This window comes from Pseudonaja textilis, chromosome 3 (assembly GCF_049901715.1).
Source record: "Pseudonaja textilis isolate UNSWEBS1 chromosome 3, rPseTex1.2, whole genome shotgun sequence".
In the NCBI taxonomy this organism is placed as follows: Eukaryota; Metazoa; Chordata; class Lepidosauria; order Squamata; family Elapidae; genus Pseudonaja; species Pseudonaja textilis.
The window spans coordinates 49,941,392-49,964,480 of NC_141992.1; the positions used below are offsets into that span (position 1 = coordinate 49,941,392).

Consider the following 23,089-nt stretch of genomic DNA (forward strand, 5'->3'; position numbering starts at 1 on the left):
CTTTTATTCTATTCTATTTTCCATTATTTATTTTTTGAAATGTATTTCCTCTGATTGAAAAACAGTAGTCAGCCTAATTTGAAAAGGGAGAAAAATACGTTTTCTGCTGTATCATCAAATGCACCTGTGAAATTCCAGTTCCAAACTAAGTCATAGTTATAATTTTTCTGTCATATTTTTTTTCTTGGATGTGCACTTGTTCTCTTTCTTATGATGATGCACATGTATGATGGCATATGCATGTGCTAAATACAATAGGTAAAATAAGAAAAGACACTTTACATTATGGCCTTGATAGCTCTTCCTTGCCAAAAAGGTAATTTTCATTGTATTTCCAATATTTATGTATTAAGGTGTGCCCTTTAAATGCAATTGGTGCTTTTGTTATATTGAATATATTAAATTAATATATTATCTGCATTGCAAAAGGTGCTCTGACAAAAATCCAGAAAAAATGAGAGGCAAGTGGATTTTACTGTAAACTAGAGAACAAATATAGGACATGCAAGCAATTGCTTAGTCAAGACAGCATTCATTCCACCAACATATTCCACACAGAGATAAATTAGTATTTTGAATCAGAATAGAACTGGAAGGTACCTTGGGGGTCTTCTAGTCCAATCCCTTGCTCAAGCAGGATACCCTAAATCATTTCAGACAAGTGACCTGGAAGTCTCTTCTTAAAAACCTCCTACAATGACTAAAGGCTGATTAGTTGTCCTCACTGTTAGGAAGTTTTTCCTTAATTCCAGGTTGCCTCTGTCCTTGATTAGTTTCTGTCCATTGTTTCTTGTCCTGCCCTCTGGTGCTTTGGAAAATAAATTGATCTCCTCCTTCTTGTGGCAGCCTCTCAAATACTGGAATACTGCTATCATGTCCCCCCACCCCAGTCCTTCTTTTCTCTAGACTAGCCAAACCCAAATCCTACAACCAGTTTTCATAGGTTTTAGTCTCCGGACCTTGAATTGCTGTTCTCTGCACTATTTTCAAAGTCTCAACATCTTTTTGGTAATGTGTTGACCAAAACTGGATGCAGTATTCCAGGTGTGCCCTCGCTAAGGTTTTATAAAGAAGTACTAATACTTCACATGATTTTGATTCTATGTCTCTGTTTATACAACCAAGGATTTATTAACTTTTTTGGTTGCTGCGGCACATTGCTGAGTCATGTTTAAGTGATTGTCTACTAAGACTCCAAGGTCTCTCTCACAGTTACCGTTTTTGAGCCAGGTTTCGCCTATTAGAAAGTCTGGGTTTCTTAAAAGAGCCCATGTGGCTCTGGAAATGAATTTGTACACTTTTAGTTCATGTTCATTCAGTCAAGAAGATAAAACAGGAAATGTGGCATTATACACGAAATATTTTCCTCCACCTCCTTCTTTCCAATCCAAGGCCTTAAAAGCAAAATGACACATTGAAATAGAACACTCTCTTCCTCGTCATACAGGAGGAAGAACTCCACCAACTTAATGTTTATGTGTGAAAGACACAGGAAGTGTAGAACAAACAATCATAAATCAGTCCTCACCAACCTTGCAGATATGTGGAGCTGCATTCCAAAACTCCTGACCAGGATTGGTTGGGAAAGATTGCCCTAGATAAGAAGCCTGTGTTCTGGGAGTTGGCTTAGATTTGCTTTGCTTCTAATAATGGAGGTGACATAATTTTCTTCACTGGGACAAAGATGAGATATAACTTGCCTTGATCAAACATTTTATTTCACCTTGAGCCTTCTCCACTCTCTCTCTTAATCTTTCCTGTTAGCTTCCTTTGTCACTTATAAAAGTCAGATGAAGTTTCTATACAGATGCCTCTTCCAACAATAGCTGGCTAGAAATCTTTCATTGCCTCAGAGGCTTAGCAATCTACAGGAAATTGTGGAGGTGTTCCAACAGAGTGAAGCTTATATATCCACTATTTTCCACTCTTAAAACAAAGAAACCCTGAATTTACCCTAGTGGGATACACCATTTTAATCTTGCTAGAGTAAGAATAGGGGCAATTTAGCAAACTACTGTGGATGCATAAGGAACTTCCCATTTAGCTGAAACTGAAAAGATACACGTACAAGAGATACTGGATGTGTCTAACAACCAAGGTTGCATATCGACAAACATTTAGCAACAAAGAGCTAGATTGGAAAGGCTAAAGCACAAAATAAATGTAGGCTCACAAGGGAAACCAAAAGAAAAGAACTTTTTTTTTGCTATATTAATAGTAAAAGGAAGAAAAATGAATGGTTGGGGCCTCATTAGATGGTGGGATAGTAACAGACGACGGTGGAAACTCCGTATTTCCTGTTTTGCTCTCATCTTCTCTGAAAAGGAAACGGTCTTCAAGTGGACCTAAGCAGAACAATTGCAAAGAGAGATTGACAATCTCAAGGAAATAAAAAGATGGTTAAGGAATACTTGACTACTCTGACCAACTTTAAACCTCCAAGAACTTGTAGATATCATTTCAGATACTCTTGTTCTGAATTTTTAGAAAGCACAGGGATTAAGCACAGTTCTAGAGTACTAGAGAGGGGTAAATGTTGTTCCTATGTACAAAAAGCAGGAGACAAAAGACCAGAATAATTACAGATCTCACAACTTGACAAAGAAGCAGGTCAACATTTAGGGAAAAGATTATTAAGTAATCAATTTGAGGGTATTTAAAAAAGAATATATTGCTTGACTGGAAGCAGCATTGGGATATCAAGAATAAATAATGCCAAAACATGTGGGGGATTTTTAGTTACATTTACATGGCCTTGTGATGGACAAGGTGTAGCTTTACTTCAATAAAACATTTTACAAAGAGATACCCTCCTCTAATGTTGTACTACATAAGACGGCAAAACCTGAACTACTGATGGTGACTAAGTGGTTGAGCATTTATATAAAATAAACACGCATGAATGTCTCCAAGTCAAGCAAGGAAAGTTCTCAATAGCAGGCCACAGAATGCCATTTTAAGGCTTTTGTTCAATACATTTATAAATGACTTGGAAAATAGTATCATAAAATTTATAAACAACACACAGTAGGAGAATAAGGTATCAAGATTCAGAATGATCTTGACCAAGTGGAATAATGGGAGAAGCCATCAAAATATATGTCAACAGGGGCAGGTGTAAAATCCATTATTTAGGTAAGAAAAATGGACTGCAATGCATGAAAAAAGGACCTTAATGTCTTTGCAGATCACAAGGAAATCACACTTCAGTGGCAAATAAGCAAATGCAATTCTAGGCTACAGTATATGAATAGCAGCACAGTGTCCTTCCTCTTGTTCTGTGTTGGTCAGATTGTGCCTAACATGTAGTGTCCAGTTCAGGGGAAGCATATTTTAGCAAAGACAAAGGAGAGGAACCATTTGTTTGATCAAAATAAACATGGCTATCAGAAGATAGTTTGGGAGACTACCATACCTGAAGTTTCTGCAATAGTACTACATCAGCTATTTTGTCCTTGTCCTGCTTTGTTTGTTTGGCTTTCCAGTATTGCTTTTGAGCAGAATAGCGGTTCATGGGGCATACTCTGAAGAGACAATCTGCAATGAGAAGAAGCCAAGGAATTAGAAAGTGATCATTCTAATACCACAATTTATTTCGTGTTTATTACTAAGTGCTACTGTATTCTTATATGAATAGTTACCACGGATGAGTTATCAACTGAATCTTATATGTATGATACAAATCTAGAAAAAACCCTATATAGCAGGTGGGAAAACCTTTAAAAATGTAGCTACAACCACCCTAAGTCAGCTGAGTTTCCCCACTCAAGTGCAAAAACAGCTGTGCGAGAATACAAATTCTCTACGAACTTGTATACATTGTCACAGCAGATGTTCTTTCTGAATGTTCTTTCTGCGCCAACTCAGAAAGCTCAAACTGCCGAAGAAGCTGCTGATACATTTCTACAGAGGAATTATTGAGTCTATCACCTGCACCTCTATAAGTGTCTGGTTTGGTTCTGCAACCCAAAAGGACAGACACAGACTTCAGAGAATAATTAGGTCTGCAGAAAAAACAATTACTACCCATCTGCCTTCAATCGAGGACCTGTATACTGCACAAGTTAAAAAGAGGGCTGTGAAAATATTTACAGACCCCTCACATCCCGGACATAAACTGTTTCAACTCCTTCCCTCAAAACGACGCTATAGAGCACTGCACACCAGAACAACTAGACACAAGAACAGTTTTTTCCCGAAAGCCATCACTCTGCTAAACAAATAATTCCCTCAACACTGTTCAGCTATTTACAAAGTATACACTACTATTACTGTTAATCTTCTCACCACTCCTTATCACCCATCCCCTCCCACTTGTGATTGTAGGACTGTAACTTTGTTGCTTGTATCCTTACGATTTATATTGACTGTTTCCTAGTATGATTTGATTGTTGATTGTACCCTATGACTATCATTAAGTGTTGTACATTATGATTCTTGATTCTTAATGAATGTACCTTTTCTTTGTGTATACTGAGAGTATTTACACCAAGACAAATTTCCTGTGTGTCCAATCACACTTGGCCAATAAAGTATTCTATTCTATTCTATTCTATTCTATTCTATTCTATTCTATTCTAATTCAATTCAGATGGCACACCTAGCAAGACATATCTGAACTTAGACAGCTGAGTACAGTCAAGCTCACAGGTAGTTTTTGACTGAGGGCCACAGTTGCTAAGTGATACAGTCATTAGATGAGTCACACACAGTTTTACGATCTTTTGTTGTGGTCATTAAGTGAACCATGTGATTATTACATAAATCTGGCTCACCCCCCCACACACACACATTTACTTTGCTTGTTCGAAGGCCCTGGGAAAGTTGCAAATGGTGATCACATGACTTTGGGAGACTGCATCCATCATAAATATATTCTGATTGCCAAGAACCCGGATTCTTATCGCCTGATCGCAAGGACACTGCGATGGTCATTTAAGTGCAAAAACTGGTTGCAAGTCACTTTTTCAGAACCACTGTAATTTTGAACAATACAAATGGTTGTAAGTCTAGGACTACATGTAGTTAATAATTAGATGGGAGACTATAATACTCTGTAAGTTAGATGGAAACTTTTTGTGTGTGGTTGTGCGTATACAATATGGAAGAAGGCAATGAAAAATTACTTTGTATTGTTGCTAAGAAAACTGCACTGGAAGATCTGTGTAGTCACCTGGAGTGAAACATAACTCAAAACAACAGCTTTTATTTATGTTTATGTATATACAATGTGTGTATGCGTGTGTGAGTGTGTGTGTGTTGACATTTATGACATTTGTCACTGAGCAGATAATCATACATACCAACTCATCTATAGCTTATACTGCTTATAAGAAAACAGATTATCATATATATTTTACAGCTGAAGACCCATTTTAAATGACATTGCACCCACAGCTGTCAGGCAATGACAAACAGTAGAATCCTTCTAATATGAAGTTAGATTAATTCTTCAATACCTTTCCCTTGACATGAAATACATATCAGAATAAGTACAGAAGATAGATAAAATTGCCATTGAAATGTCAGCCTGCATTTATTTAGGAGGAAGGGAAACAAACGCAGCGCATGGCTATGGAATATACCTTCTTTGTACTGTCCATGATACATTACAGCAGTGAAAGTGCCAAATCTATGCTTGGGATTCAGAAAATAATTTTGCAGAACCAGCTCTCCCACGCATCCCAGAGATGACAAGATTGAATCCTATTTTAATACTGGCAACAAGGCACTTCCTCTACCAGACAGAAGAGGAACTTAAGGTTTACAGGCAGGCCACTTGACTCGCCACAGTATGGCCAACCAACACCATCACTTCTCCTTCCCCTATCCTCTCTCCACCTCTCCATCTCATAACCTTGAGTCCTCTCCTGGCAAGCATTTTTTCTTCCTCCTAAGCAAGGCTCCCAATGCCTCCTCGCCAAAGAAACAGCAGCGAATGCTAGGGAACGTATCAGGAAAAATGGATCCCATACAATTCTTCATCATCTTCACACCGAAAGAGAAACACCAATGCCCCTGCTGCCAAAAATGCCATCAAAACATTTGCTGACAGCTGTAAAACTGGGTCTTCTATCTTAAAAAAAATCACCTCCCATGAAAGGAAGAATATATTCATTCGTTTTCAGAAAAAAAAGGAAGGCTCAAACATTTTTCAGGAGACAGTATCTGGGGGGAACCCAGATTTCCCAGAGGCAATAGCTATCTTGCTTGAGAAAATGTTGAAACAATCTTATAACTAATACAAAACATGGAGCTAATGAAGTATGATTTCGGTGGATTTTGACTATTCCCGTCCCTATCCATGATCCACATGGTTTCATTGCTTATTCAATTTGGGAATGATAATATGTTATTAACTTTTTTTCTCTTTGAAAAATACCTTGCTGTTTTTTCAAAAGTTCCCTGTTTCCTGGAAAAGAATGCTTGAAGGTAGGGCAAGGCACTTTTCTAACAGAACCATGTAGAAAGAACAAGAAGTAATAGCCCCTGAACATTTATAAGTGAGACAACGCCATGGAGAAAAAAACGTTAGATTCAACCCTGCCCAGAGCTGAATCAAATTTCGTAGCATTCCCCATCTGCATAAAACTTGTGAAAATCACCAAGCCAACTCAGCACTAATTCCAGTCTGCTTTGGAAACTACTCATGAGAAAGATGTTCTCAAGTAGATGAGATCAAAATTCTTGATGTCACTCACTGAAACCCAGACACTTCAGATACAAAAAGAAAATCATTTCCAGTCTTGGATCGCATCCCAAACTGCTGGCAAGCATGTAATCGGTTACTTATCTAGAGGAGGAATAATAAGTCGGCAAAAACACAGCTCTCACTGGTTCTGGAGGGGAGCCATTTTTACATCTTGTTTCACAGGATTCTTTGTCCTGTGGGAAAGCCCCATTGCACATAAGCTCTGGGTCATTACACACTCTTGCAGAGAAAGTTCTTAGACAATTCTTTGTCTCTGTGGCAGAACCCAGGTTCACCTCTGTTAACAATACAGATCTGGTCAAGCTATGTTTCCAAATTACTTCATGCTGATAGTACAAATTCAAATACAATTAAATATTCATTTCCCAAATCCCTCAATACAGAAAACCAGATGCCAGGGAGAAGAAAGCATAGCTGGCTGGAGAATTCTGGGAATTGAAATCCACAAGTCTTAAAGTTGCCAAGTTTGGGGACCCGTGCCCTAGAGATTAGAATGGCCCCCACTCTAACACTTTTCCAGAAGGCGCTGAAGACCTGGTTCTGCCAGTGGGCCTGGGGAACACAGAGTAGGATGGAGCCCATTAAATGGCTCATGTGATGTGTTGTCACCGGGGTAGGGGTGGGGGATTGTTTCATTATATTAATTTATTATGATTCTCTCTGTTTTTATATGAGGTTTTTATATTCTTGTAAGCCGCCTTGAGTCGCCATGTGTAAATAGATGGCAATATAAATTTCCTAAATAAATAAATGAATAAATAAGCAAATAAAATGTTTAGAATTCTTAGCAGAAACCTTTATTTAAATCCCAATTTAAATATAGAAACAGAGAAGAAAGGAAACAGATAATTAAAAAGTCCACAAAGAACATAAGGTTATGGAGATTAAGTGCTCTTTAATTCAATGGTCCTCCCACTTTTTGCCTCAGCCAAAAATAGTGAAGGAATATGTGTGGGTATTTTTATCATTTATAGGGTTAAGTTCCAGCGGTGATTCAATGACTTCAATTTTGGTTTTTCCCTGAGGGCTGAAAAACAAGGCAAGACAGGTGTGTGAATACTTTACCAAAAGAATGTCAGCCTCCTATTGTTGATTCTGCTAGATATTGCTGAGATTCTGGATGGAATCTATGAACAACACCGATCATGGAATCCACTGTCTTCTTATACTGTTATACATGTATAACATCATGCAGCAAGACAGAAGGGTGTGTTGCCATCCTGCTCTGCAGTAAAATTATTTGTCCAATTCACTCTCACAACCAGCCTTTTAAATACCCATTTAGCAAAGAACAGGACTTGAATACTATCCTTGTTTTCTCCCAACATGTTCAAACAAGGCTGTGCCATATTGAAAAAGCCTTGGAGAAAGTTACGCGTGAGAGGCAACAGGAACTTGCCAGCTTTTGTTGTCCTGGCCAAGTTCAGACACTTCATAACCAAAATATATTTTCTGTAGCTGGTTTCAACAGTTGCTGCAAGATACATGAGTTTTTGCATGCGTACATCTTAAAAGCTAATTCATTGAAGAAGTCTGCTTTCTCTACAAATATGCAGTCAGTTCTCTCCCAGAAGCTGTGATTAGGCTGTATATTTTGCAATAAAAAGTCAGAAGAATACACATCATCCTAAGGAGCATTTCCATGACTCACAATGTACATGTTTAAAAAGAAATGCTGAAGCAATTTTGATGAACCTAGTTATTGGGGTTTCAAGTTATCAGTTGCCTTAGAAGGGGAAGAAATTTCTGTGACAGAAATGCCAGGATCTAAACTAAGCTATATGTGAACAAATAAGCCTAATCCTTATCATTGTCATAAAATACTAGTAGTAGTCGATTACCTGCTTCGTTGGTCAGCTCTCATAAAATACAAGAAGCATGTTCTCAGCTAGAGTCATCACAATCCTAATACTTCCCAAGACCATGTAAAGAGAAAACAATATTCTTAAATGGCCCACAATAGGTGTCCTGTTTTGGATACAGGTGTTAAAGAGAAAAACGATCACTTTTAAGTGAAACTGATTGCTCCAAGTATGTAAACCTAGGAATCTGCAATGGGTATAATTTAATAGGCCTCCAATAAATCCCCAAACCTGGAATTATGTTCCACTGATTTTAATATCTCCATCCTAAAGTTTCAGTGTTTGATGACATAATCCTTACCCCCCAAAATATCTCTGTGTGGAGGACATAGCATAGCCCCTTATGCCTCTTCCTCATTCAAGCAGCTTTTAATAAAAAGTTTTTTTGTAGGTTAGAAGGATCAGCATTTCCTTTGTCATGTAATGCTATTTTAATTAGTTTTACTGTAATAATCTAAAATTGTTCCAATTGAATCAGACAATATCAAGAAGAGAAAAAGCACTTGAACCCTAATGCATCTACGTCAGGGTCAATACGCTAAATCCAAGAGTGGTAAAGCTTTAAAGTCTGTAGATATATCCTAAGTGTTGCTAGCCTTTAGTAACTACAATATTAATTCTGTTTCCAAAACCTACACTATAGCTAATGTCATATATCCATGCAGAAAAGTTGGAAGCACCTGAAAAAAACCCCATTCTATCATCAGGATTTTTTTTCTAATATGATTTTTGTGTGTGTTCCCAACAAAGAAGAAACAAGAGAGGATGTAAAGTCACGCATAGGGGAATAAGGTAGACATACATACATACATACATATAAAAATAAGATGATCCTTATTCCTGCCAACTGCAGGACTGCCTTGCTTTCCAAATCAAATGCAAAAAAGAAAAATGCTTTTAATTTCACAAATCATTTACAGCTTTAGAACTACATTTGAAAGCAAAGGGACAGAGCTAGATCAAGTGATAACAGGAGAAAAAAATTCAACAGTGCAGAGTTTGTTACATCCTGCTTGAACCTGCAATTACTGTAGTTGGAAGATATTTTCATTCCACCAGATTTATCTGCAGTGTTTCAGAATGCATACCTTGCTTGGAATAGATACTATCTCTCCTTTTTGAGCAATAGGTCACAATATATGTGTTTCAAAAGAATTTAGGTTAGGCTTCTTTCCCCCAATTTTCCTGTTCAGGCTTTCCTTTTTTCTAACATTTAGAATTCTATTTCACAGAATTTCAAAGAATGCAAATAATAGGAAAACCCTAGCACAAAGAAAGCTGATAGTGATAGAATTAATTTGTAATGTGCTACAGATGCATTAATTGTCACTTAATTTAAACAGGGGTTTGGAAAACATATTTGAACTGTCCTACATGTATAACTTCTATACTTCAGCGACTGCAGTGTGCAAAAGCACAAAGAACAGAGCCCAGTGATCATAAGCATGCAACCACATACTGCATTAAAAAGAAGATCTATAATTCCCCATTCAAGAAACTAATATCTAAATCGGTTTCCCATAGTTTGGTAGGTTTTAGATGAACTGGGACCATATTTCCCAGAATTCTGCAATCGCTCTGTTATTGGCCAAGAACAATATATGAAAGCTATACTAAACTCTATATTTAATAGTTATAATATTACAAAGGCATTCCTAAAAATGAGAGAGTAGGGAAAAGAATAGGAAGAAGAATTGTCAAGGCACAGGTACTACAAGACAAGACCATCATTAGTAAACAGTCTATCTATATGCATGCTGAATGGTTGAAAAAGCTCTGCAAAGTTTGGAAGAGACTTTCACTTGGGGAAGGAGCCCAATGCAGAGAGAAAATTGAATTACCACACTTGGACACAGAAGTACTAGAAAACAGAACTTTTAGGAAAAGAAGAGCAGGAATTCAGCTTGTTTGTGGTTGTGTGGTTGCTTTGGCCATTACACACTCTTTTACAGGCCAAGAGTTGCCCTACCCTTTTGGTGACTCATCTCACTTTTCCTTTGGACCAAGGCACAAGGCAGCCAATAGCTAAAGACAGACTTCAGATTCAGTGACTCTGAATGGGAAATCATTACCAAGTATTGAGTCAAGGAAGGGGTGACTAAAGTGTGCCAAATGGGAGTAGCTTGTTTGCTTAAAGGATCTCTAATCTCCTGCCCCTCCTCCATACCAGGCTATTTTCTACAGAAAAGCAAACGCTTTTGTATAAAAGACAAGTACTGTTTCCGGGAATATTTTTTCTGTTCATAAGACTGGATATGGAGGCCTCGCCCTCACCAAAATCCTCAAAGCTCCCTCCTTAGTTGCAATGTTGCTTAAACTTAAAACAGAATACAGGTTGTCCTCAATTTACAACAGTTCTGTTTAGTGACCGTTTGAAGTTACAACAGTCCTGAAGAAATTGACTTATGACCATTTTTCACACTGTTGCACGTGGTCACGTGATCAAACTTTAGATGATTGGCAACTGGCATGTATTTATGACAATTGCAGTGTCCCAGTCATGTGATTAACTTTTGTGATCTTACGACAAGCAAAGTCACAAGGAAGCCAGATTCACTTAACAACCCTGTTGCTAATTTAACAACTGCAGAGATTCACTTAACAACTGTGTCAAGAAAGGTCATAAAATGGGGCAAAATTCACTTAACAAATGTCTCATTTAGCAACATAAATTTTGGGCTCAATTGTAACCTAAGGACTACCTGTATAAGGTGGTGGACTATGGGGGAATCTGCTTTTAACTTTCAAAACAAACTGACAGCAAAAACATTCTAACCTATATGCCGCATCTTTAAAAAATTAACTATGTTAAATTTCTCTAATTCTGTATTGCTTTTTTTTTTAGAAACAGCTGGAAATAGAATGATTCCATATGTGGTGCTCAGCAATTCTATTTCTTTCAGTAATTCCAAACGAAAATCCTGTGAAAACGTTTACTCAAGCCCCACCCACCAACGTCTCCTTCAGTGTTAGTTAAAATTTTCTCCATCCATATTCAGCCCATTACACTTCTTCATATTCAGCACCACTGAAAGAATTACCTCTTAATATGCTCAATTTATATTCCCTAAGAAAAGGGGAAAGGTGTTTTTTTTTACTAGTCAGAGCACTAAATATGCAAGAAAACAAGCTTGACTAAATAAGATGTAATTTATTGCTAACCAGAGGCAGGGGCAGAACAAATGACAAAATAATATCATGCTGGTGAGATACAAAGAGTCCTTTCATCATTTTGTCCAAGTATCAAAAGGATCCTGAGTATACCTGTGTTGCTAACCTTCTAATCCATCCTGAGATTATTGAGATCCACAGATCTACTATTCATTAGCAGACATTTAGTTTTCTCAAAAGATAATATGGCAAAATTTAGGCAGATGTAGGCACATTTGCAAAATGCTAATTCCATTTATAATTTTGAAGCATGCATTTGAAAGACAAGAATTTAGTGAGAACAGTAAGGAAAACGCTGTTGAAGCTTCAAAACCCATTAGGATGGATAAAAGAAGATACGGATGGAGACCACGTCCTACAACAAAGTGTCAATGTCATTGACTTGTTTCACCAAGGATAAGTACTTTTATAAAATATGGGAATCTTTCACGGATTTTTTTGCTGAAACTGGACAGAACTGTCACTGATTTTTGGATTTTGCAGGTTGAAAATAGGTTGGGCTATAAGAAGTGATATATGTAGCATAATTTCAAATGCAGAGGAGAGCTACCAACTTCGCTGGTATCTGCTGTAAACAGGATAAGAAGTTGCTTCTGTCAACTTCTTTTTCTTTTTGTCTTTTTGTCTTTTATTTCCTGCACTTCCTATCTTTTCCTCTTTTTTTCTTCTATATCACTTTCTCTCTTTCATTTTATCTAGTGTTAGCTTTTATTACTGTTAATTTTTTTCAATGAAAATTATCTTTAAAAGAAGAGTATGCATAGAACAGTCAACAATAGCATTCTTCTAAGAGAATGCTTGCAAAGCTTCAGTCTCCCAAGATTTATACTATGGATGTCCACCCTTTTGGCTTCCTTGGTCTGCACTGAGTGAACAGGAATGATCTTGGGTCTGTGTTTGGCAGCCTCCAGAGGAATACCTGAATAACAATCAGTTACTGTATTCCAGTTATGGAAACTGTGGAATGGAGTAATGTTGGATCTTTATCCCATCACTTACAACATCACCCAGTTCCTTGGAAGTAAGGTGGGGCAGGAGCTGGTTCTCTTTGCCCTGCTATGAAGGACTTCTAACTTTCTCCAGGATCATCACAGCCCACAAATGTAGGGAGCCACCAACCTAAGCCTTGACCCAGTGTTGGGACACAGAAAATACAGCAGTTTCCCCAGTGACAGAAGGAAACAGTAGCCTCCTCACCAAGTATCTATAAAGCTGCCTTCCCAAACCCTACTCCCTTCAGATACGATTGGTACAGGAATGTTCAAAAACGCTATTTCTTCAGCTAGAGAGTTTTTCACTGCTTTATTCTCTAAGGCCTTCCAGATTCATGTTCTCAAACCACCAGGAAGTCAAGGATTCCAGACCAACAAGGCAATTCACAGGCTCTAATTATCTACCTTGGCAGCAGTACAATTTACTAATGTTTCTCTTTGGCATTTGCCACAAACTGTCATGTTGTTTAGTACACTGGAACAGTGGATCTGTTCTATCCTAAAATTCTATCAGGCTTAAAGACTCAGAAGGCCTGTCTATTGTAATCCTTAGTTTGTTCATGTTTTTTCTTTCTTTCTTTCAAATTATATATTGTTCTTGGGTGGGGCTTCCTCCCACTATGTGTAGCAACTAGCACAAGGTGGTTCTGATTTTATTGGCAGCTTGTAAGTCAAAGTAACAAAACAGTCCTTCTGTTTAAGCAAGCACTGTGAGCTGTTGAGAGGGAAGGGAAGAGGGATAAAAACACATTGTGCAGCTTTGTCAGGAATGGGGGGAGGGGTTTAATATGTGGCCAAATTTCCCATAAATCCCTGAGCAGATTTAGAGATGATTATTTAGCCCACCTAAATGTCTTTTCCTAGTGATTTTCTGTAGAAATATCCATTATAAAGTGAGAAGGAGACACTCCACCAAGAGCATTGGGGGAACATTCCTTGAACAGATAAACTTCTCGGTATAACATTCAACATTTAATTCCCACCTTTAATCAGGCTCCCAATTTTAATATTTTACCAAAAGATTATCTGAGTTATCATCTCACATATACGTAATTTTGCAACCAAACCATTCTCTTTAAGTTACCTGATTATTGCCACTAAGTCTGCTTATTTTTACTCTGTTTATATTCTGTAAATTACCTGAGGATTGCACAGAAAGTAGTCAGTGTAGCACAGTAGCTGTAAGCAAACTCACACAACTGTCCTATTGTATTGCTTTGGCCCTGGCCTGAATGATTGGTCCACTGTCTGAAACAGGATAGTAAAGTTGTATTGCAAAAGTGAAGCCCAAAGGAGGATGTGATATGAAGTTGGTAGGCTTCCTTTCCGCACCAGAACAAACATGTTGTTAAATCTACTATATCTCAAGAGAAGCATGTCTCTACACAAGCCTATTCTTCATCTTAGGATTTACTCTAGAGAACTGTTTCCATGTAACTGGAAGCAATTACAATATACTCTAACAATCTGAACAGAAGCTGTGGTTAAATACTTTAAGATAACATATACAAGAATCAAGATTTAAAGGACTGGGCCTGCAGAGATGTACTCAGTTTGAGCACAGGACTGACCTGTTGGAATACGAATGACAATATTTGGCCTAGTGTACGCTGTAAATAGATGAACTCTACTAAATCCTGAGTGTGTTTTCTTGTGTCTATTTTCACTTATTGATCTACATTTATGTTTTGCTTTTCAAGTCCAAAAGCATTTCCCAGGCAGCTAATACTAGGTATAAATTTATGCAGGGGAAAAATGATAGTCTCCCAAAGTCCTACTGAACCAGAAAATCATCAACAAACTAATCATCTGAGTTTGGACAAATGTGTTGACCGCATTCTGCCTAATTATTCCAACTTGCCAAAAAGAACACCCAAATGACCTGAGGGATTTACCTCAATAGAGTTTTTTAACGTTAGTTTCAAGCTTGGATTATTGCCCTGACGCTCATTATTTTAACCAGACAAAATTGGAACCTTGGATTTGTTCTTGTCTTAAGCATCTGTGTTCTTTGAAGAGCAACAAGCCATGAATCCCTGTTCAGCTGGAACATTATTCAAATCACAGGTAGATTTAATTTGCCACTGCCTCAAGCTAGATTAATTTTGCCATTGCCTCAGGCAGTATGACCTACCCTATCTTGGCTGATTTTGGAAATCTAAGCAGGCAAGTATTTGGATGGGTGACTACCAAGAAGTACCAGAGCTATATACTAGACTGAAAAGTTTTTTTAAAAAATCCCTGAAGACAGCATAAGCAAACCACCTACATCTTGTTGTCACAAAGTCATCAGGAGTGCAGTAAGAGACTTTCTTGCTCAAATGTAAGGCAGAAATAATACTGGACTGTTTAAACAGAAATTATAACCTGAGACACATAATAGCTTGTTATATACAACTCTTTTCTGTAGGATAGATACATTAATATCAGTGAAGTTAGTCTGACATTATTGGTATCTGGACTAACACTACTACAAACTACTTTGTCTGTGTAGAAACAAAGAATCTAAAATGTTTACAAAACATGACTTACCTCGAAACTTCTTCGGTGGATTATCCAGATCACCAGCTGCTGGTTCCACCACACAGCGGTCATCCACCAGTCTGCAAAATAAACAAAAGAAAAAGAAGTTGTTTTTAAGGTTTGTTTTGTATGCCACCCAGAGTTGTGCTACATGTGATGGGCAACTATATAAATATCATAAATGTAAAAGAAAAAAGCAATTTTGTTTTCATCTAGATGGAAATTTGTAATTTTATTTATCAGTCTCCTTTATCATTCTCTCGTCCACTTTATTTAACACTGTGGGGTTTAGTTGATGTTTTGCACTGATTAAGGCTGAGAAAATAATTTAAAGTGGCAATGCAAATTTTTAAAACTAGTTTCAATCTTTTGAATGAAAACCATCACCGCTTAAGAGAATCATATTTGGGGATACTTATGCAGTCAGACATTTAGTAATAAGGTTCAATCTATGCAGAAATATCAACAAACACAAATGGAAAACTCTTGTGGTTTTCAACAGTAAACAGAAATGTCATAACAGAAGTTTTTCTATTAAGAATCATTCAGGACAAATGTTTGTTTAAACTAAACTGTAGTCAATATCAATTCTTCAAACTTTTGTCCCCATGCTTTAAAAAATTTCCTTCTTATAAAGCTTTAAAGTACTTAATTCTAGAACTAAACTTGAATAGTCAATTGTTATTTACCATGAGATTCTAAAACAGACAATTAATGGAAAGACATTTTGTGCTGCAATTTAAAATCATTTCAGGGACAATGTTAAGAGTCTGAATAAGCTAATTTGTAATTTTAAACATCTGGAGTTAAACCATTCCATACTTTTGAGTCACTTAAAGACTGCATATTGAGTACACCATCTTTCTGGCACCGAGTACATTTAAAAGAAAGTCAATCTGACTCTCAACCAACATTTCTAAAACTTTCTAAGAATCACAACTGTTTTGTCTATTTGCTTCGATTTAACAGATTTAACAGATAATCATAGTTGGAAGGCACCTTATAGGTCATCTAGTCCACCCCCCCAAGCGGGAGACCCTACACCATTTCTGACAGATGGGAGTCCAATCTCTTTTTGAAAGTTTCAAGTGATTGTGCTCCCACAACTTCTGAGGGCAAGCTGTTCCATTGGTTGATTGTTCTCACTGTCAGAAAGTTTCTCCTTATTTCCAGGTTAAATCTCCCCTTGTTCAGTTTCCATCCATTATTCCTTGTCTGGCCTACAGGCACTTTAGAAAATAGCTTGACCCCTTCCTCTCTGTGGCAGCCCCTCAAATATTGGAAGACTGCTATCATGTCTCCCCTGGTCCTTCTCTTCACCAGACTAGCCAAGCCCAGTTCCTGTAACCGTTCTTCATGCCTTCGTCTCCAGTCCCCTAATCATTCTGGTTGCTCTTCTCTGCACTTTTTCTAGAGTCTCAACATCTTTTTGGTAATGTGATGACCAAAACTGGATGAAGTACTCTAGGTGTGGTCTTACTAAGGCTTTATAGAGTGATATTAGTACCTCACTTGATCTTGATTGTATCCCTCTGTTAATGCAACTTAGGATTGCATTAGCTTTTTTGGGCGGCGGCTGCATACTGCTGGCTCATATTTAGTTGGTTGTCCACTAAGACTCCAAGATCCTTCTCACAGTGACTGCTATTGAGCCTGGTTTCACCCAGTCTATATGTGTACTTTTGGTTTTTCTTGCCTAAGTGTAGGACTTGACTTTTCTCTAAATCAAATTTCATTTTGTTAGATATGGCCCATGTTCTAGTCTGTCAAGATCCATCTGGATCTTGAGCCTTTCTTCTTGGGTGTTAGCTATTCCTGCCAGCTTCGTATCATCTGCAAATTTGGTAAATTCCCCTTCTATTCCCTCATCTAAGTTGTTAAGTTGCTTCATATTGTAAATTAATTAACAATTACTCACTGACACAATAAGGAAGGGCAGGTCCATACTGGTGGGCTATGCAGGCTTTAAATTTTCTCATTCCTGTCTATATCTTGGTTCATGCATTTCACAAACCACAATGTGGCTTGTTCTTAATTTAATATTTAATGTATTTATCATATTTAAGGACCACCCATCTCCCTCATAGGGACTCTGGGAGGTATACAATCAAATATGCTGTGCAAAGGACCTCAAAAATGTCTTACTATATAAAGCACACTTAAATTGTAACTTTGTATGCTTATGTGAACCTTAACTGTATTTTTATATAACATTTCCTCTATTGTTTAGAAAAGTAAGAGAAAACAGCATGCTTTTACAACCTCTCCTCCATTCTTAGGCAGGTGTACATGAGAGAAGGATAGCAGGTAGTAGATTAGGACCAAATTTGTATACAGTCAGTCTGACTTATGACCACAATTGAGCCCAACATTTCTGTTGCTAGGTGAAATATTTGTTAAGTGAATATTGCCCAATTTTACAAACTTTCTTGCCATGGCTGTTAAGTTAATCAATACAGTTGTTAAGTCAGTAACACAGTTGTTAAGTGAATCTGGCTTCCCCATTGACTTGTCAAAAGGTCGCAAAAGGGGAACATACGACCCCGGGGCATTGCAACCATCATAAATATGAGTCAGTTGCCAAGCATCTGAACTTTTATCATGTGACCATGGGGATGCCGTAACGGTTGTAAGTGTGAAAAATGGTCATAAGTCATTTTTTTCGGTGTTGTAACTTTGAACGGTCACTAAATGACTGTTTTAAGTCAAGGACCACCTGTATCTATTTGCCAGCACCTAGTGGTTGGTCAGTTTGTTTGAAAGCTGAGTATGGGCAGGGGTGGGATTCAAATTTTTTAACAACTGGTTCTGTGGGCGTGGCTTACTTGGTGGGCATGGCTTGGTGGTCATGTGACTGGGTGGACATGGCTCGGTGGTCATGTTATTGGCTGGGCGTGGCCAACTCAATATCACTCACATCAAGGCACGCATCTCCTCACCTGGCCTCTCATGACCATGGAGATGCTGCAACAGTCGTAAGTGTGACAAATGGTCATAAGTCACTTTTTTCAGTGCCATTATAACTTTGAATGGTCACTCCACACAAGCAAAGTACCAGTAAAGGAAGGGAAAAAAACTCCAGAGAAGTTCCAGAGACAGGAAGTCTAGTCCTGCCAAGAATATAATAAGGGTTAACGGAGAGGCAGTTTCTGTAAGCAACACCAGAATGTTTCCTTCCTGCCTTCCTTACAGGATTAGGCCAGTAATTTCTTTTAACAACCGGTTCTCCGAACTGCTTAGAATGTTAACAACCAGTTCTAGCGAATAGGTGCGAACTGGTAGAATTCCACCCCTGAGTATGGGAGGTCTGCCCTCAATAGGCAGAGTTCAAACTGTCCTTTTTCCATAATTTAAAATATGTAATAATTAAAAGACTAACACTGTACTTCCTGTTTGCAGTTCTATGCAAGACATGGTTCAACTAAGACTTTAGTCTGGTCTTTCTCTTACTAAAAACCATTATATGAAAGCCCTGGTTGATCAAAGTTATGATGGAGGTCAGGATCTATGGGCTCATCTGGAAGTAACTGACACATACAAAAAAGATTGTAACTTTAAATGTACAAGTAAACAGTAAAGAACATGAATTAATCAATGAAATGAAAACAAATACAGAAAAAGTGGTATATGGTTGTTGTTGTTGTTGTTTTTAGAATAGAATAGAATTCTTTATTGGCCAAGTGAGACTGGACACACAAGGAAATTTGTCTTCGGTGCATATACTCTCAGTGTACATTAAAAAAACACATTTGTCAAGAATCATAAGATACAACACTTAGTCATAGGATACTAAATAAGCAATCAATCCATACTAGGAAACTAAATAAAACAATATAAATCATAAAGATACAAGCAACAAGGTTATAGTTACAAGTGGGAGGAGATTGGTAATAGGAAGGAGGAGGAGAATAATAGTAATACAGTCTTAGTAAATAGTTCGACAGCATTGTGGGAATTAGTTGTTTACCAGAGTGATGGCATTCCAGGAAAAACTGTCCTTGTGTCTAGTTGTTCTGGTGTGCAATGCTCTATAACGCCATTTTGAGGGCAGAAGTTGAAACAATTTATGTCCAGGATGTAAATACTTCCACAGCCCTCTTTTTGAATCGTGCAGTTGCATTTATGAGCTAAATAAAAAGGCAAGCGTTTTAAAAGGCTACATTGCCACGAGCTGCCTTGTAGAAACAATTCTTACAGAGAGAAGAGAGCAGGTGAAAATTTCTCCCTGAAATTCTCTCATCCCATTTAATATCCAGTGGCCTTTCCACAGTAGCTTTGCAAGAAGGATCCCAGAATTTCGAGGGCTCTTTTTTTAAAAAAAATGTTAGGGGTGTGTGTTTGTATGTATGCATGTATGTATGTGTGTTTATTTAAAATTATTAATGTTGCTTGTAAGCTTCTTTGGTTAGATCTGTATCTTGAAAAGCAAGACATAAAGGAGAGTAATCAATCAAATTAAGCCTGACAGGTTCACTTAGACATCCCATTATTTTCATTGTCATTTTCAGCTTTGCATTGCTACATACAGCAACCGCTATATAAACTCTGGGGAGTTAAAAGTAGTTTGAGAGAACAGACTGAAGAAACTCAAAGGCAGGGAAATCAAGACATACAGCACACAACTATGTATGAAAACATGTATCCTCTGAAATGTGTGAGGTGGACCCAGGTGAACATAATTTTATTTTAATTTTATAGTATGTACTGCTTATGTCAATTTTTTAAAAATGTACATATTGCAGGATTAACACTATAATGTTCCCTCAGAATAATCATGCTATTTAAAAAAAGAAAAGAATGGAAATTATGCTACAAATGGAACAGCTCCAAAACAAATGACCATATTGTTTGAAAGTCTTCTTCCTTAATCCTTTATTTTTAAAAAATTAGAAAAAAATACATATCAATAATTCATTGTTGCAAATCAAAGATTAGAGCTTTTCCAGTGTTACTCATTTAGTCAACCCCAACTCCACCCAATTCTTCATAATTCCAATACTAGGAGTATAGCCAAGACAGCATTAGTTACAATAACTTTTCTTCTTTATGACAAATTTCAAATATGAAAAGTTCCTTGATGATCCCCGTTAAAGCATATCTTGAATTCTCTGTATGTCTTTTTCTTTCCATTTCAGAGATTCCTCACAAAAGAACTCAAGAAGATTCTGGATATAAATATTTTGAGTTGCTTCATACTCAGTCAGGTAGACACAGCCCACAATCTATTTCACTGGAGAAATCAGGGAGTTGATTCTGGAACCTTTTTCGTGCAATCAGTGAATTCTGATGTTGTGTTATGACCCCTCCCATATGTTTGGATTCATACTTCATATTAAGTCATTCTTTTCTAAACAAGTGTGTGGTTTAAAAAAGAATGACTTATTCTTACAGCACTTACAACACCAAGCTACTATATCTGGGTTCACACTTTACATTAATCCATAAATAAATCACATTATAGCTTAGATCAGAGTGTGACTCCAGCCTATAATTTATCTTATAGGTTCCCAACCTATGGTTCATATGCACCACTGGTCCACGGGGAAGATAATGTAATAATTTAATCTTATATATGTTTTTAGTATCGTAATCAAGGCTGCATTATTTGCAATGTAATTTGCTTTACAAGCATCCTTGTGACCTACCACATTCTTCTAATGAACCATGCCTCAAAATAAGCACATTAACTTATTTTAAAAGTTGCATTTTTAATATTGCTTCAAATATATCAAGCATAGCCCATGCTAAAAATCATTTAGAGATAACTTGTTTATATGGTATCTATGAGAGCTTTCAGTGAAAATGTTACTCATCTGCATAAGCAAAACGTTAGAAGTAGCTCATTTGAGCAGCACTTCCTAATGCATAATTATTGTGTCCCATTAAAAAGTTATTTTCTGTATGTCAACAGAATCACTTTGCTGTAAAATGGAAGGATGCTTTGGTAAGTAGCTTTCTCAAGAGTCCAGAAAACAGAAGCCTCTGATGTATTTTAAACTGGAAAGCTTCCAGTTACAAGATGTGCCAATTAACTGTGACCATCATTCAGGAAAGATCACTTACAGATGGTCTTTGGCTTACAACCATTCATTTAGTGACCAATGTTACAACAACACTGGAAAAAGTGACCTTTGACTGTTTTTCACACTTATGACCATTGCATAATCACTGTGGTAACTGGCATGGTAACTGGCATGTATTTATGACAGTTGCACTGTCCTGGGGTCATGTGATCACCATTTGTGACTTTCCCAGCCAGTTTCCAACAAGTCAAGTCAATGGGTAGGGGGGACCCAGATCTGCTTACCAACTGAAGTGATTTGCTTAACTATGGCAAAAATGTCATTAAAAATAAATAATGGTTGTAAAATGGAGCACAGCTCACTTAACAACTGCCTCAGTTAGCAACAGAAACTTTGGAATCAACTGGGGTTGTAAGTTGAGGACTACCTGTACCAGACCTCAGGCATCAGTAGCATATCTTCACCCTTTCCTGTTTTGATATCATAACTTTAATGGATACTATAAATTGATATACTGGATACAATAAATTTTACTATAATAGATACAATAAATTTTAATCATTTCACATTGATTCCTAAGTAATCAATGATGTTGAGGCAGAAAGCATAACGATATGCCAGCTGTAAAATGTGGCCAAAACCTGTAAAACAAATTCTCTCTCTCCTATTGCATATGTAAGGTGTTCCTTGTAGTAATCCAAAGTAGTTCCAGCAATGCTACGTCCACCTTCTTGTCACTTGATGCCACTTAGGTATCTTGGAATTACAAACTCTTATGACCCTCAACCAGCTTGCCTAAGAACAGCAATTTGGAAGAGGCAGTTGCAAGTATTATAGTATTTCAGGCTCTCGGGAAAAGCCTTACCCACCCCTGCTTTTAACATTACAATATGTTGGTGCAGGCAAGAATTAAATGCAGACTACATCATGTAAAATATACATGGATCCAACAATATTTTGAACCAGTTCTTATAACAAAACAGTCATCAGCTCCTATCTAAAGAAAACATTGCTCATAAAAAGAACCTAAATTTAATTTTCACAAGAGCTGGTATCTTCCTGTGTCAAAGGAGGAAGGAAAATCACCGTCTTAAGAGATGGGAAATAGATGCAGATATTTAACAGCCTTGGCCACTTAAGTAGTTTGGAACAAACTCAAAAAACACACATTGTTTACCTCAGCTGTAGAGAAATATACACTGGCTAACGATTCTCATTTCAACATTTTGGAGCTACTTCAAACTACAAAGCTCATATAAAACCATTTTTCCTTCCATAAACTGCTGTTATAATTTGTAGGGCACTCCCTCTATTGCCTTGCCAGATGGAATTTGGTGTTGCTCTTTCTAATTCACTTGGAATGCCCCGCTCCCATAGAAGCATCCAAGAGCCCAGTGTGACTAATGTAATAACAGTGAAAACAGAAATATATGGAAAGAGGATGAATAGTACCTGTAATTACTGTGGCCTTAGACCACCACACTTACATGAAAAGAGACATCAATTGGCATGAAATTAAAATCAGCAACAGCAATGGCACTTGGACTTATATACTGCTCCATAGTGCTTTACGGCACTGTCTGAACAGTTTACAATGCCTGCATATTGCCCCCTAAAATCTGGGTCCTCATTTTACTGACCTGGAAAGGATGGAAGGCTGAATCAACCTTGAGTCAGTCAGGATTGAACTCCTGGCTGTAGGCAGAGTTAGCCTGCAATATTGCATTCTAACCATTTCACCACCACAGTTGAATAATACTTATTTCTACGATCAAGTGCAATCCTATGAAGCAGATAAATTCAAAC

At 37.4% G+C, this 23,089-nt stretch overlaps 1 protein-coding gene across 2 annotated transcripts in view; it reads right to left on the reverse strand.

Annotated features, from left to right (window-relative positions):
• Positions 1–23,089, reverse strand: part of ITPR3 (inositol 1,4,5-trisphosphate receptor type 3) — a 110,926-nt gene that overhangs the window by 71,084 nt on the left and 16,753 nt on the right. For both annotated transcript variants that reach the window (XM_026716897.2, XM_087929607.1), the window contains exons 2-3: positions 15,270–15,340; positions 3,416–3,537 (exon numbers count right to left, since the gene is read on the reverse strand). In XM_026716897.2, coding sequence (XP_026572682.1) covers positions 3,416–3,537; positions 15,270–15,340 — 193 coding nt within the window. The remainder of the gene's footprint in view (positions 1–3,415; positions 3,538–15,269; positions 15,341–23,089) is intronic.